The 17,340-nt window shown below is 38.5% G+C and overlaps 1 protein-coding gene across 2 annotated transcripts in view; it reads left to right on the top strand.

The window, feature by feature from the left end:
- rabgap1l (RAB GTPase activating protein 1-like) overlaps positions 1 to 17,340 on the top strand; it is a 124,907-nt gene that overhangs the window by 52,489 nt on the left and 55,078 nt on the right. For both annotated transcript variants that reach the window (XR_005894205.1, XM_041040682.1), the window contains exons 14-15: positions 10,181 to 10,294; positions 16,888 to 16,962. Coding sequence is in view for 1 of the 2 variants with exons in the window: in XM_041040682.1 (XP_040896616.1) it covers positions 10,181 to 10,294; positions 16,888 to 16,962 (189 nt within the window). In the remaining variant the exon portion in view is untranslated. The remainder of the gene's footprint in view (positions 1 to 10,180; positions 10,295 to 16,887; positions 16,963 to 17,340) is intronic.

Here is a 17,340-nt window from a genome sequence, read left to right as displayed (position 1 = left end):
TCCTCTGAATATCACACCAATAGATTATCTCACTGTCCCACTGAAATGAAGAGAAATGAGGAGTGTTTGCAGGAGCCAGGTGTGTCTGCCTGACAGTGTTATGACTAGAGGCAAGACTTTGAAGTTATAATACAGTCTGTGTTTGTCTGACATACTTTTAGAATTAGCACCTTTCTTTGGAATCTAAAGCAAAATAAGACATTTTCTGGTTTTAGCTTTATTGGTTTTAAAGCTTTTTTTTAGTTTTGCTTCATTAAGCTTGCATTTAAGGAGCTTTTTAAAAATTACTTCTTGCTTTTTAATCCCAGGACCTGTTCATGTTTCTCAAGCCTCAAAGCTTCAAACTCTCATCCAAATTTCTGAAGTGGGACTTAAAAGTTTAGTCTGATATTTTTGATAGACAAAAGCAAGGGCTAGGTTCAAAGTATGTACAAAATTTTATTAGTGGCTAATTGAGTTGATCTGAAGTCAGATATAGTTTGTACCTCATTCAGCTCAGTGGTTGTTCCTCAAACCATCATTTTGTTTTAAGAAAGCTAGAAGGTGCCTCTGTGGAAATTAATGAATTGGTAAACCATTAAATTGCTTAGAAAGCTTTTCATATTTACCTTCACGAGGGAAGGTTTGCTGAGATCACATTTTTCCCCCAACAGCACCCATCTTCATAGCCAAGCAAATCCACTGGTCAACAATGGGAAACAACAGTTACAAGAGCAAAAAATATTGCTGAACCAGGATATAAAACCATATTTCAACGGGGTTTGATGTGAGATTTTTCATTCAGAAGTTGCCACAATTACTGTTTTACTCTTATTTGTCCCTCCCCTCTATTTTTAGGGTTATGTGAGGTTTTTGTGATCCAAATGCAGCCTGTTTGTCTCTTTTAATACTGGCCTTCCATTGAAGGAACTATCATCTCTCCAAAAGATGAAGAGCCTCTCTAATATTCAGTTACCACTCCTGTCTTGTCCTCTTGTGTCACCCTTCCTCCCTCTGTCCTTCTGCCTTTTAAAGTAATTTCTCCATCCCTTCATATTAGTACCTTTCACTCTCTCAATAGATTCTCATAAAATCTGATCAAACCATGTTTTCAGCGCAATCTGTAAATTGATCTCTTCCAGCCAAATGTGTTTGATGTCATTAACACAAGAAACAATGCTGATTCAAATTGAAGCAGAGATTCTATCCAACCAGTTTTGAGACTCTGAAGCTGAAGCCAGGCTCCTATAGCACAGTACATGCTTTTGTTTCCTCATTGGTGTCGAAGTGCATTGAATTTATTCAGCTGATCCACCACTCTACCAGGGTGAGAAGGGGGACCTTCTGACTGAGAACAGGATCAATAATTAGGTTGGCCAGTATGGAGATGAGTAACATGGCTTCATGATTGTGTTTTACAGTGCAGCCTGCAGTTTGGAGCTGTTAAGCTACCTAAGAAAAATTGATTACTCTTGGTTTGAGGGAGAGTTGTGGTGACATGATGTTGATTGCTGTTTAAAGTTGCTTTCTACCTTGGCAACAGTAAGATTCAGAGACAAAACTATGGATAATTGAATGGAATAAAACTGAAAAAAAAAACAACAACAACTGAATGTTCATAACATGTTGTACATGTACATGACTGCACAACATGTTGTCTCTCAGTAGCTACAATCCAAAAACCTGTGCTAATTTAACACAGTTGTGACCCTCTTATTCCCGCTTCTTTGGCTCTCACACTTCACACATTAGCAGTGTGAAGTGCTCACAGTCTCCCATTGTTGATAATATTCTAGATTTAAACAAAAATAGCTGGTTTGTTTGTGGTTGTCCAGAGATACACTGGACTGAATAAAGTGTTCAAAATGGCACGGCAAACAATGCTGGAATTCCATTTTGGTGGAACAATCCTTTGCAACCGCTCACAATGCTTATTCCTACTTCCACCTAATCTTGTGTGCAGTGTATTATTTCTGATACTGTATGTTTGGACTATTTGAGTCTTTGAAATAATATAATATGGATAAAATCCTCTATCATGGTAGATGTCATTTTACATCACAATACTGAATCTTGATATAGTACATTTTCCAGAAAATCACTTGTTGAACAGTTAATGAATAAAATAACCATCACACTGGTGTAAAAATCATAAAAAATAGCCGTCATTTTTCGATGTTGCTCACATTGGTCACAACGTGGGCTGCCTTACAGTATGACATAATCTCACAGTATATATTTTCATATCACCCAGTCCTAGAATACAGTGGATTTTTAGACATATTTTAGAAATATCTTCATATAGTAGAAAAAACAGTGGCCATTGTTTTCCAGTTATGGACTGGGTCCTCTTTTCCAATGGTCACTGTCTTGCTACAAGTGGCAGTTGCTGAGTTGTTAAGTAAAACATTTAGGTTTTTCTGTCTAGCTGGGCTCCGACTGTAATTATTTTGTACACACAGTTTGACTTTGTATCCAGCAATCTGTCTTTGTCGTTGCCTCCAGCGGTTCAACACTAGAAGCATCATCTCTGATTGGCTGGCCTGTCACTTCAGGACTTAGTGGGGTCTGCATGTTCAGCTGTCTGAATCCGGCGTATTTCGTTCCCGCCTCATTGGTTTAGCAAAGCCTGGCTGCCTTTCTGTCGAGGGGCTCACCAGCCAGCACCCGTGGGCCCCTTCCACACTCATGAGTTACATAACTGTCAGAGGAGAAGGGTAACTTAAGAGCTCACTACTTTCTCCAGAATGGTATAATAAGGAGGTGAAGGTGCTTCTGGGATTCTGCATTTACATTTTTACATTTTAAGCATTTAACTACCACTTAAATTCAGAGAGAGTGAGAATATGAGAGCAGGTAGGTGGTTCATTATGTTGCTCAAGGACATTTTGACAGGATTCAGTGCTGTTGATGGACAGACTGACTCATGCTTCTAAAGCATAATGTTGACATATTGACCCTGTGCTGTGACGCACTCATAAGTGTTGGCATAATGTTTCTGAATTTACTCCATTTTGTTCCTAACATGTCTCATGTTTAAAAATGGCTTTACGCTCAATACATGCAGAAAAACCCAAGTCAGTTTAACTGTCCTTAGTGTCAAATGTTTCATCCATTGGGTCCTTGACATCTATACTCATCTCTTCCCAACGCAAGCTCACATTTTCCCTTGCAGTTTGAACAGTCATCAACCCATCTTATCTGGACAGCTGTTGGAAGCTACCATCAGCTATCAGATTCATCTAAATGGTTGAATGTTGTTGTTGGTTTTTTTTTGGTTTTTTTCTTCATTAAATGTCTAATAAAGAGTCCTCATAGTCCACCACTGATTCGAAAAAATGGACTCACAACTTGTGGGGCATCTTTTACTGAGTTTTTTTTTCTTTAACTACATGTGCTGTACACTGTTCTATGACAGTATCCTTTCGCTCTTTATTTATGCACTAATGATAACAAGTAAATAACAAGAGGCTGGTGATGCACTCGAAGCTTTGCTGCCTTGAGAAGTGCAAATGTCTGCTCCTTTTTCCCCTATACAGGGACAGACTTACTGAATCCTGATACTATACCACAGTATACTGTAGTAGTAGATCCAGTGTGGGCACAGAACGATATTCTTTCAGTGGAAAACTTGACCTGTCTACCTGATACTGTGGAGACTTGCAGTGGGACAGCCTCACTAGACTTCACCAAGGTCACTGGTCATCAGTGTCAGCTAGCCTCTGATGAGTGACCAGTGGTCCTAAACGTCCCTGGTTTTATCTTTCCTCTCTATGGAGACAGGAGGAAGCTAACACAGCATAATAGCCAGCAAGGCAAACAGTAAGTGGACAGAGGACTTAAACTGTTAGCTGCAGGAGTACACTTGACATGGAACAACTCCGGTGTCAACTCAGCTGTACCCGCTTCTGAATGAATTGTTTTTATCATAAAATGACAGGTGTTTGCTTGTATTGCCTTCAAGCGCAATATAAATTAAGGCACAGTTCCCAAGGCAGTGATTAACATTTAAAATATCCCCGGTTAAGCATCTGCCCTTTTACTGCTTTGCTCTACTACTATTGTAACGGAAGCAGTTTCAGCCACTGGAGTCTGTCCTTTCTTGTATGTTGTGGCTAGAACTATTGTTATTGTATTCTATTGTATACATGTTTGTCTCATAGTCTGCTTGTTAGTTAATGATTCTTTTCTTCTCTTTATGTTCCATCTGTTTAGGGCTGAAACTCACAGTACGCTTATTTTCACTATCAATATTCCCTTTTTTTTTTGTGTGTGTGTGTGTGTGTAATAAGTTATTTATTCATTGTCTACAATGTGATAAACTAGTGAAAATTGCTGGTCAGAATTTCTCAGAGGCCAAGATAGCATTTTCAAATTTTTAATTTTATCCCATTAATCCTGTGACATCTATCATCCTCTATCTATCTTACAATGATATAAACAGAAACAAGCAGCTAATTCTCGCATTTAAAAAGCCTGAGCCAGCAACTTTTACATTTTTTTTCATGATTAATCATTACTTATTATTAAAATTGTTGATAGTCAATTTGAAAATACTCTCCAACTTAAAATGTTTCACAGTTATAATGTCAAGCCATTTCTTGCACCGTCTAATGACTGAAAGGTGGGAACAAAAATGTTTGTTTCTGAATTCATTTGATTTGAAAGACGTGATGGTCGACCTGATGAAAGAACTGTTTGTTAAGCAACAAAAGCAGTGCTAAAACACGGTGTAAACATTAAAGTTATTCAGGTTATGCAATAGTATAAGCTAATGTACTCTTTAATATGCATGATCTTTTGCATTTGTATGTAGAGGGATGTGGAGGTGGAGAGCAGGTCTGGACACTTTGGACACATCAGCAGTTTTTATTTTTAGCTGCGTGTGTTAAGTAGGTTACCTGTTGGTGAGGTCTGAGTAATGGACTGTCTGCCCAACAAGCCCCCAGGCTACAATTAGAGGAAGCCTCTCATTCCCCTCTGTGTACATATCTGTCTGCCCTCTCTTTATCTCTCTTTCTCGACTTCTGTCTCAATCTGTCTCTCTCTCTCTCTCTCTGTGTTATGTCTTGATCTCTCTCTGCCCCCCCATTCCTCCCTTGCTCTTTGCATCTCCCTCTGTTTCTTTCCTTACTTCCATCTCCTTTCCTGTCTTGTCTTCTGCCTTCAGTCAGGCTGTTAAAAAGCCACTAGGGGATAAATACGGAAGAGTATAGACACACACACACACATGATGGTGGACAATGTTGTGTCCCCCAGCTTGTGCTAGTACTTTTTAATCACTCTATGTTTATTAAGTTGTCTACAGAGAGAGTCTGTGCTCTGTAGCGTTACTCATTTGTGTACACATGAAAGGTGCATGTATGTGGGCCAGCATTTGCCTATGTGTCCTATTCTATAGGTGTCAGCTGTCAGATAATTATGTTAGTGAAAGCTGATATTGTGTTTGCGCATACTTGGTTGCACTGAATTCTGTGCTTTCACACATTCAGCCGTGCACATTTGTGTGCATGTATGCAGACTGTGGTGCATATCCTCGTGAATGTGTATATATAGTTCTCTTTTACACAGGCTTTACAGCCTTGCCTTGTCACCCCTGTGGAGCAGCTTACTGAAATTTGCATGTACTGGTTTTGCCAATCAGGAAGAATCCAACAATCCTTCCTGTTAATGGTTGTGCAAATTATCACACCCAAAACCGCCATCCACTTTTTTCAACAACTAAAAGCTCAACATAAAAACTAAGGATTTCCTGGAGTCAAGAATAGCCTAGTCTTTTCTTTAGATGTGATGCTGCCTGTCCTACCCTGGTCTATCGCAGCCACAGATCCCCTGTCCTCACCCATATCTGAAAATTGAACAAACATCCCTAACAACCTCCTCTGGATCCCACTGTCTGTTCTCTCCTTTGATTCACCTGCGGCAGCAGTGTCAGAGATATTTAGACTGAAGATCCTCTAGCTTCAGAAGATGATGACCTGGAGTTACTGTACAGTATGGGGTTCTCTGCCCAAGCCATGACAGGGAGGACAAGCACTGTTGGATTTTCCCAATTAAACCTATACAGCCTGTTCACAAAATACACAATAATAATAAAACTTAGTGAGCTTATATGAGCAAAGACTGTCAGAGTCATCTGACCTGGTCACCCTGCTGCTTCTTAAGTTTTCTGACTTTGCTGCTGGCACTGGGAGACACCACTGGGTTTATCCCGATAAACTGGACCAGTACTGTACATGCCAATTTTCAATGCAGGAACAAGCAGGCATATAGTGCCTGTTGTAGTGCTGCGTGTATGCTCACAGACCTAGGGTTATACTGTGGGGTATAGAATTGAGGTTTATTCTCTTTGTTTGTGTTTGCACTAATGGTGTACAGCAGGGAAGTTGAACTGGGGCACTGTGATTGAGCACTGATGATGCTGATGAGGCTGCAGTTTCTCATGAGCACCTCAGCCTTCTTGCAGAGATCAAAGAGCTGCCAGCTTTTAGCATTCGCACACAGACACACACCCACACACGCACACACACATGCCCACACACCCACACGTCTATTCCAATAAGCAGCATATAACTCCTGTTCCAGCACACAGTTAGAAAGAAAAGGTTTGCACTAATCATGTCAGGTCTGCAGTGAATTTAAGTAACAGTTCACCACAAAACAAAATGAACTTGAGAGACAGTGAAGTGAGTATGTACAAATAAGTGCTACAGCTTTCTGTGCGTGAGTGTTGGAGTGTTTGCCTGTGGTGATAATGACAGTTACATCCTTTCACAAACATTAAAATATTTACACAATAATAATAATCAAGTAGTATAAGTAGCTATAATCCATTTGCTGTTTCCTCATGCTGCTGCTGTCCATATAAAACCTATATAATGATTTTAATATCATAATCACAGTTATAACAGGTACTTTACAATACACCTAGTAAATACAATAAACTATATGCACGTCTCTATACAGTATTTGTGTACATTATGTGTTTTTTTCCCCTTATCTTAACAGGACTCCTGCACAAATTTTAAGTTCTTTTAATTTCACAGCAGGAGTAGTACACTGGTGCAAGAAATACGTGAACTATCACTCAGAAAGAACACTGTTCTTGTTAGCCTGCATACAGAGACCACTGGGCTTAAATGTCTTTGAATGTTTGCTTTCTGCATTGAAAATGAGCGAAGATGAGACAAATATTTAGGACACGTAGATGGAGAAGGAGAGGAGGGAAAGAAAGGGAAGGAGAGAGAAGGAAACGAAATGATATGAGAGGTATGTAACTGGGAAGAAAAGGAAATGGAGCAAGCAGAAGAGATGGTACAGTAGAAGATGAGGTAGAAAAGAGGAGATATTATACAAGTAGAAAAGGGGAGGGGATAAATGAGAAGAGGAATAAAGGAGAGTAGGGAAGTCAAGAAGAGAAAGAAATATGCAGAGAGAAATTGCAGGGAAGAAGTAGAAAGGATTCAAGACAAGAAGGAAGGAATGAAGGAGGAGATTAAGCAGAGTAGAGGACGTCCTCTCCTCATTTTTCTGTGCTGTTTTTTTGAGTAATGAGGCTGTTAATTAGTAGAGGCATGCATGGTTTATTAAATCAAAGTGTTTACAACTTCCACTGTCAACCAGATTCTTAGTGGTTCTCCCTGATGTTGCCATGGTAATTACAATGTCATAAATTAGTTTTTTTTATTGATGGACCAACTCATAAAGAGTAAAACATTAATCATTAGTCTATAATTATTTTAATAATTATTTTAATGTTTCTACTCGCTGAATAATAAAATTTTTCTTTAAGTGGTCGTCATCACAAAGTTGATCTCTGTTCTCAAATGACTTAAATGACAAAGAAACCACACAGTATAAATGTTTAATTCTTTATTCTTTTACAGAGCAAAGCAGAAGTAATGGAAAAACATTCACTAAAGTTTGTTTTGTTTTCTGTTGTTTAACTATTTGATTCATCAACTAACCACTAGCCCTAAATGTACGATTACCTTAATTATAGTTATAATAGACCCTGGCTGTCTTGGAAAAATACTATTTCCACATATGAATCAAAGGTATCCAGGTATCACCCATCAAGTTTGATTTTGACAAACTTTGAAATGTACTTCATGAGTCTTTTGTGTCATGTTTTGGAAATTTGTTTTGCTGTCAGGTTAAGACCACCATGAACACACAAGGAGAAAAACACTCAATACTGCCTTCATTCCTGAAGAGCTACATCTGTTTTTTTATGTGCCACAAAAGGAACACAATGTAAAACAATTTCCAACACATAACACACAGAACGATACACCACCTCCACACTACAAATCTCATTAAAGCATTACCCACAGATGTGCCAGCGGCTTCTGTCAAACCCTTTGGTGCTTGTGTGTGTGGTGTGGATACATGTAAAGCACTTAGACCATATGTGCTTGTACTTAATACAAAATAATCATAGTGTAGGTTTGTGGCAACGTAGCAAACAAGGAATTATATTTAGCTAATTGTTGAGTGATTCATGAAACGTAATGCATATATAATTGTGTTTGTGAAGATTTCACATACAAGGGAGCCATCATATTAGAATGTGACACAAGTTGGATCACCAAAATTCAAGTATTATTAATAACAGTCAGTTTTTCTCAATATTAAACCTTTGGTTTCTTTATTAGATTTAGAATTGTATTTGTTTTATTATTCCCATGTTCTGTTTGCAAACAGAAAAAGTCAAGTTGGTCAGCAGAAATATACAAAGCCACACCAAAACAATGTAGGATATATAAATAATCATGTGGCATTAATTAAATTAAATTATAAATTACTTTTTTAAAATTAATTCATTATTTGCTTTGTGATAAAATATCTGAAAAGTGTGAAAATTGTTCAGTCTAGTTTCCGTGAGCTCCCAGCTTCAAATGTCTTGTTTTGTTCCATCAACAGTCAAACTATATAACTCAAAGCATTTAACTGATTGTTGCCAAGCATTGTTGCCAATTCATTTTCTGACGATCAACTAACCGACTCATCGTTGCAGCCCTAAAAACACCAAAGAAACCACCTAAAAACAGCAAACCAGGAAACTCTGTAGTGTTAAATTAAAAACTCATACAAAGAAGAAAGGTTCTCCAAGTTCAGAGTTTGTTCAAGTCTGTCTTTAAAACAATAGTAAGGTGCCTGTATGTACATTGAAACAGGTTTTGCTTTGTTTAATCATTTATCCTGTTCATACTGACCATTAGGAGATCCCCTCCTAAAGCGATGCCAGTGGAAGAGATGGGGGACAAAGTCCACAGTCCTCATTATGTGCAAATATAGGGGACCTCCTGACCTTTTCATATTCTACAGTGTTTTCCACAAACATGCCGCGGACTGCCTTTCCCGTCTGAGGCACTCTCACTGCTTTTCTCTCTATTGTGAAGAAGCGAGAGACAGGAAGCAAGAAATTTCTCACTCACACTTGCTCTCGCACACACAGTCTCCCATTCTGTCTCTGATACCCACAAACACACATCAAGGCCAGTCAGGCTCAGGGCTGGTTTATCTGCAGCTTACAGTGAGTTGTAGGAGAATGTGGTGCTGCCAGTCTTCTCTCCGGTACTGTTTGCTCTGTGTGTGTGTGACGGTGTGCATATAGCTTACTGTGTTTGTGTGAGAATAGAAAGTGAGGAGGAAATAGCAGATTGCCTGTGTATGTATGTGTGTTTGTGAGTGAGTGAGTGCATAGGAAAACAAGCAGCCGTGTGTGTGTGTACGCTGCAGTGGCTGTGGATTAGACTGCACAGACTAAGTGACTCAGGCCTGGGGAGTGCTGTTGGAGGAGGAGTGGGACAAACACTAATACACACAAACAAACACAGTGACATAGCAGTGTGTTGCTGCTCTGCTTTATAGCTGTGAAATAATACGGTTGGTTATGAGTTGAGAACAATTCAGTGCCCTCTTTTCTACTGTATGTTAAAATTTGCAAACAGTAAAGCTATGTAAGAGCATTGTCTGAAAATGTCATGAAGTCGTTTGTGCTGAGTTGAAATAATCTTTTCTTCCCTTGTCATCCAATGAATCCATTTCGAAACAAGTGCTTATGTCAGAACAAGCGGAATTTAACTTGCACATCATTCATGAACAGAACATCACACACAAAGTCAACACAATGTGTGTCTAAATTTGACTTCAGATTGGTCACTTGTCTATAGCGTGTAATCCATGTGTGTTACAGGATTCAGTCCAGGAGGGTGTGATCACCCGGGACATCCACCGCACCTTCCCTGCACACGACTACTTCAAGGACTCTGACGGAGATGGACAGGATTCACTGTACAAGATCTGCAAGGTGAGCCTGAGATATGACACTGAGGTTGTGGAGGGACATCCATCTAGCACCAGAGTTGGCTGTCAGTAACATCCAGATACTTTGATCATATCAGCACTGGATTATACAGTACTGTATTTAACCTCACTTTCTTTGTGGCGTCATTGAACAGAAGGCGAATCTCTTTCATGCTGTGTTTGAACATTTTTGAAAACTTTCCTGCTGAGGATGAAATGCTGTGAGATGAGAAGCTAATTCTGTAATGTGTTCTAAACCTTCTAAAATTTGTGCCTATCCCTATGAAGCCAGCCTTTAGTTTTTTTTTTCTCTTTGTGGTCTGGCAAGGCTCAGGAAGCATTTGCTTGGCATTTCAAGTTGGCTGCACAATATATGATTGACAGTGCCCACCTGTACTGAGACATCAACATGAACCCTTCCTACACGACATACCGGACATACCCACCCCTCAGTGGACACTCACTGATCTTTTCTTCCAATTTTCTAAGTCTAGAAACATGGTAACAGTTATGTAGGTGGCAGGTTTCTATCGAATTACCCACCAAATATGGTTTCTGAATATCAAATTTGAGGTAAATCATTTAGTTACAGGATGCTCCATGTATTTATTGTTAAAACTAAGGCCTACTTTGAATAGTTTAGATTTTGGTGCTTTTAGAGACAGAAGTAAATTTATAATTTTAATGACTCATTAATTCATTGATTAGTCCTACACTGTGCTGCCAGGCTGATTCTGAGGAGATGTAATGATGATGAGATGAAGTTTTTCATTAAAATACAACATTTTATATTCTATTGCTTTTTATTATTTATAAGCTGTCAGTAGTGGTGGCAGCCAAATATACCTGAGAAAACGTGGCTAGGAGCATGACATATAATCAACATTGTACTTCAGTATATTTAATTTTCAGTCTGAAGTACAATCAATCTTTTTTTTTTTTTTTTTTTAAGAAATCCTGAAATCCTTTTTGAATAGCAATACTATTATGGTTGGCAAAAGTTTTAATATATGCCAAACCCTGTTTACTGTCTTATAGATTCAGCTATATAAAGGTGTGATTTAAAAAAAATGGGGATTTAATAGATAAATTGTCTCATGTAGATTCCGTGTGACTCCATATAAAAACATTCTTATCAACAATGGATAATATCAAATGCATGGTATATTGAAAAATAATCTCATTCATACAGTCATACACATACAGTATTGAACAGCCCTTCATGCTGACCTTTTGTGGATCAGCTGGGAACCTGGTACCAAAATAAAACAAGCAGCAGTGCCTCCTTTCCTTTAAAACGAATGAGAAAAATAAGTGCTGTAAGGAGAGTGTCCTGGTGGACTGACATCCCGAGGTAATTATCTGTGAAGACACACGGTACATTTTATTCAGACAAAAGCCAAGGTCAGCACTACTCTAATGTATTAAAGCCAGTCTTAATTTCTGTCACTGTCCTCCTCTTAGCCTGACTGCAGCTGTGAACTCAACCGAGACAGTTTTTATCCACAGATGACTTTGCATTTACCTACAACAGGTCTATCACGAACAGAAAAAACTGTATGTGAAATCATCATGTATGATTTTTTTTTTTTTAAGTAACCGAACAGTCTAAAAAGGATACTCGTATGAACAGTTAATCAAGCTTGGGAGCAAGTGCCACGGTTTTCAAAAATCACATTTTCAGAATAGATTCCTTTATACTCTTCCAGAAACAAAACAGTTCACTCATCATTACTGGTAAATGTCTACAACAGCAAGCAGTCAGCAGTCTCTAACAAAAGAGATTTTGCAGACACTTCTCATTAATCAGCACATTAATCAAAAATCTTAATCTTAACACAAACTTTTAACCATAGAGGCAGATACACAGAGTACACAGCAACTAAAATAGTCTTGATTTTGAAGCCCAGCCCCTGACAACATAACAGTATAAAACTATTTACTTTACATAAGGCACATCAACAGAAAACGATTCTTCAATCACAAAAAGATTTTTATCAATAAGTAAAAATGACAGTAAGCAAAACAAAGGTGATAGTTGTGTAATATAAAGAAATATTTTGGTCATTTGACCATCTTTCAATAATTGACGTTAACAGTAATTAGATGCTAAAGGTTCACACTCAGTAATTATTTAATGAACATAATTACTGTGCATGCAAAGCAAAATCAAATGAAATGAGTGTACAGAAGGTATGCATTAGACACAAATATAGATATGGTATATCATAGAAGTGTTTTTTCTATCCATTCAAATCAAAGTTAGTTGTGGAATGATGAAGTAGAACTTTTGCTCCTTTGCATTTTCCTGGCGCTGCAGATGTAAAGAATGGCCGGTCAGCTCTCTGGGAGAACCTGTCAGGAAGGGTTAGCATCCAGTCTGGACCCAACTAGGTCAGTGGCGAGCCAGCCTTCATTTGTATGCAAATCCATGTAGATTTGCTGCTGATAAGGTTGGTTGGATCTTGAGGCATGAGTGGGTTACAGGCACAGAGGTTCCAGGACAAAGTTTATATTCATCTTCATATCCTACTCAGTAAAAAGCCGGGAGTCTTTTATTTTCTAACCTTTCTTCTCTGGGTAAGGTCACCTGAACTCTGTGCTGTTTTTCAGTGATGATCTGCTTCATTCGCTCAATGTTCCACTCAGTCACACTTCCAGCTAACCTGTACAACCTCAGACATCTACTGGTGGTCACTCAGAAGCTCGCTGCAGCAGTCGGGGTTTAACTGCCTCACTCAAGGACACATTGACAGTGGGGTTTCAGGACATTGTTCTCCCAGCTGGTGTGGGGATTCAAAAACCTGTGACTCTCAGAAAAATGGATCAAGAGAAATATTTTCTATTTCCATGGAAACTGAACTTAAACAAAGCAGTGAAAAAAGCAAACATGATAACGCATTAACATGCCTCATCAACCAAGCTAATGTTGCATATCCTAGAGATCACTGAGTATTTCCATGCACATATTATTCAGGATACTAGTTCATATCCTGGTGACCACCATTCTGATCAGACTTCCATATACTTGTAAACACAATGCTAGCAGGAGTTGTTAGACTAAAAATTTGCTTGCCAAATCACTTCCTATTCTGAAACTGACACTGACCTTTGACCTACAGTATAAAAGCAAGAAGCCATTTCTAATCACACTGAGCATAATATAGTAATATAACACAAAGAATGTATATAAGCGTGGAAATAGTACTCAGGCTACTGAGTCTTTACAGTCAAAACTTTAGTGTATGTCCCATCATTCAGTACTTTATAAACAGACAGAATATAAATGGGGTCTCTTTTACCACTGGCACAGTATCCCTGTCAGCTAGTTGTCATATCTTTTTTAATAAATTAGATGAAACACTTGTCTGGAGTGTTCAGATATTCATTGTTTTGTTCAAGGACAATTTGACAGCACAGATGCCCACTGATAGTCACTTAGGCTAAAGCGAGCCAAAGTCATGACGTCACATGCCTAGCCTCTGTTCCTTCTGACCGGTAGTGTAGAGTGTGCTCAAATTGAATGACCAAAACAGTTCTTTAAATGTTTTTGCTTTTGTAGTAATAATACCTATTAGAAGTTTAATATGCATTAAGCACCTAGCAGTGCTCTAGGATTATACATGCAGTAGTGTACATTTGCCAGAAATGAGGAGCTAACAAATACATTATGGCTTTTAAACAATGACTACTGATGATGTATCTTCTGAAAGATTTTCTCCATTCTCCAAAAAAACCCTACTTATTGGTTATGAGAAACTAGGCATATAGATTGTAATAATCCATCCCTCTGAGCCTATTATCTGCTCAGGCTAACAAATTTAGATTTCACCCACCAGGACCTCCCCCATCCATCTGTCAGCAAGCACTTCTCCCAACCGGGTTGGGGACGTGTGAATGCCACACTCCATCAAGCATGTCAGCTTGTAGATTACACTCCAGACAGCTCCACAAGACTTCTCCATTACCTTCACATCAAACCCCAAATTAGCTGAACAGATCAGCAGTGGAGCTCTGTACGTCCACACTCATTTTTCAAGCATGGAAAGGGGGAAAGAATCTTTTAACCCAAAGTGAGCACATTTGACTGCTGTTAGAGTTAATGTGTCCGTCAAAGACTTAGCATCCTGCCAACATATCTGTGAGGAGGATACTGAACTCTTACCAGCTTAGTCATTTCAAGTGGTTTTGGATATGGGCTGAAAAATACTCATAACATTTAAGCATTTTTAAATAAAATTGTGTTTTGTTTAACTCCACCATCACTGTAGAAGGAGTACAACTGGTGAATATAGGGTTAGGGTTACAGGGTTAGGGAATATGATTATATAGTGTCTTTTCTGCGATCTCTGCATCTGTGCTCAAACAGGGCAGCCTCAAGTCCCACTGCCCCTCTACTTCTTCTGATGCCTCCCATTTAGGCAGGTATTGTAATGTTTTTTTCCAGCCCGTATGTCTTGTAAGAATGCATCCAGACAGCTTTGAGGCTATTATGTCTTCTTCACCTTGTCCCTTACCCCCCCCATTAAAAAAAGTGTAGGTTGAATGGTTATAGACACTTTTTCCTCTCCCTGGATCCTTATTTACCCTGTGAAAAGTCCTGTCTGTTTGCTCATTAGCGTGATTGGTGGGGTGTGTCAACTACCGACTGCATGGTCATCTGAAGGTCACTCTCCTAGTTCAGTCTTCCATGCTTTAATGACCAAACCATTCAGGTTTCCTCTACTGGACAGACCCCCTCTTTTTTACTGGACTGCACAAGATTGATCAGGCTTTAACAGGGTAGTGGATCTGGCCTTCCTACCTGGCCTATGCTTGGTTTGTTAATGGCAGATAGTCTCCATGATGGGGAACATTTTTTATGTCATCGGAGCCATGATAGCGAGTATAGGTGTTTGACATCAAAGCAGATATAATTGATATTTTTGTAACAATATGTATCAATAATGTATTGAATAATAATATTAAAACGATGTCACATTGGGAAAGGAGCCGCTAGTAATGATGGGTGTACAGAGAATTTGATCTGTTAATCTGTAGTTCCTTCTGAATCCAAATGAATAGTAATGTTGCTCTGTAGCATCTGGATGTGTAAATAAGGAACTGTTTAGTTCAAAATATCAGTTTGAAAGGTGATGATTTGTCACTTCTGTGTTCGCAACTTGTTGTTGCTGCCCCCAAGTGGTCATAAAAATTAGTTATTGCAGGTTTAAGGCTACAGAGTTGAAATAGACGCCAGTGTGCAGTGCAGAGTTGTTATCTACTGTAACCTTAATTCTCTGAGCAGAGACAGTCAACTCTGAAAAGTCTAAGCTCTTGTCCTTAGAAAGTCTTTTTTTTTTAAGGTGGACATAGAATTTTGGTGTCATGTTATTGGATACAGGGACTTGGCTTTGGATTTAGTGAGTAGATGCCTGCTTTATAGGAAAGAGTTAGAGAAGAGAGAGAGAAGCTGACACTGACAAAGAAAAAAACAAAGACAGAGAGACACTCTCCAGGGAAATTCCTCTGAAAAAAGGAAAAACCCTTCTACTGGAGAGAACCTGTCTCTTAGGAAATGTCTTCTGTATGTGCTGATGCTCTGACAACATTTACATTAAAGCAATAAGACTAGTGCCGGCTGGAAGATCAACAAGGCACTAAGCTTTTAAGATCAAATGGTGTAGAGATGACAGGGCTCCAGGCTGTGACCGTTTAGTTGCATTTTGTGACCATTTTTGGAGAAAGTGCTTCTAAATTTTATAACTAGGAGCACCATTGTGACTGCTCTCAGTGTGGCCCAACATTTGCTGGCTCACCCGCAAACTTTAAGCACAAAGAACAGCGTGAAGCATAAACTATGCAGGGAATGATACATCAATAAAGTAAAGCACTACTTACCTTTGTACCTTTTTCCATTAAAATGCAACTGTACCTTGTCATTTCTGTAAATTATCTATCTATATCACCAAAGCTTTTATCCGTCATACAGTACAAAAGAAGAGTAGAATAGTCTGGAGCCTTGAATGACTTGTTACTGATTTAAAAATATTTCATAAAAAAGAAACTGAAATTCCTGAGGATATTGAGAATATTACCATATGGTCACAAGATATAAACATATTTTTAGATGACTCAAGCATAGTTAGTTAGTTAGTGTTCTTTATCCTTACTCATGCTATTATCTTCAACAACATAACTGATTCATAGCAGTTAAACTGGCTCATCCTCAACTTGCATTTAAAATCAATTTTGAGAAAAAAAAAACAATTTAAAAAAGAATTTAGCTGTACCGAAAACCCATTCTCACATCACGTCACTATTCTGTCAGGACCAAAAAAAATTTTCAATCAAATTCTGGTCTCAATAATGTTGACTTTTAGTAGTTAATGAAGATGTTACGATTGTGCTTAGTCATCATGCTTTTTAGGTTTATAGGCCAAAGGAGGGTGAACTATCTTCAACTTATACAAAACTGTTCATGTGAAAATGTCAAGAAAACTGGAGGTCGTAACATTACAGCATCAACTTATGCATTTACTTCAGTGATTTCTGATGTCTGGCTGTGACAGAATAACCAATGTGATTTTTTTCTTCTTCTGGCTTTTTCTCTCATAGGCCTACTCTGTCTATGACGAGGAAATTGGTTATTGCCAGGGTCAGTCGTTCCTTGCTGCTGTTCTCCTGCTGCATGTGAGTAAATAGCCATCTCTTCATCCACTGAGCCTTCCTTTTCATGGTCAACACAATGTACCACATAGATGTATTGATAGATACAGTACATACACGCATGCAAACATTTTACAATATATTGTAATTCGATACAACACAAATTATGGCCTCAATAATTACCAGAATCTCAAACACAATGTAAACACTTTTGCTGTCATTTTGTATTTTTTGTACATACACAGCGGGGGAGTAACGCTATTTTAAAAAAAAATGTCAGCTTAACAATTCGAGCAAAAAGTTTAATCTTTACAAAATGTATATGAATGTCAGAATACCTTAGCATTTAGAATGGACCCATGTTATCCCTACAGTGGTCTATAACGTTTCTTGTGGTGTCAC

Source organism: Toxotes jaculatrix, chromosome 6 (assembly GCF_017976425.1).
Source record: "Toxotes jaculatrix isolate fToxJac2 chromosome 6, fToxJac2.pri, whole genome shotgun sequence".
In the NCBI taxonomy this organism is placed as follows: domain Eukaryota; kingdom Metazoa; phylum Chordata; class Actinopteri; family Toxotidae; genus Toxotes; species Toxotes jaculatrix.
This window is presented reverse-complemented; position numbering and strand designations above follow the sequence as displayed.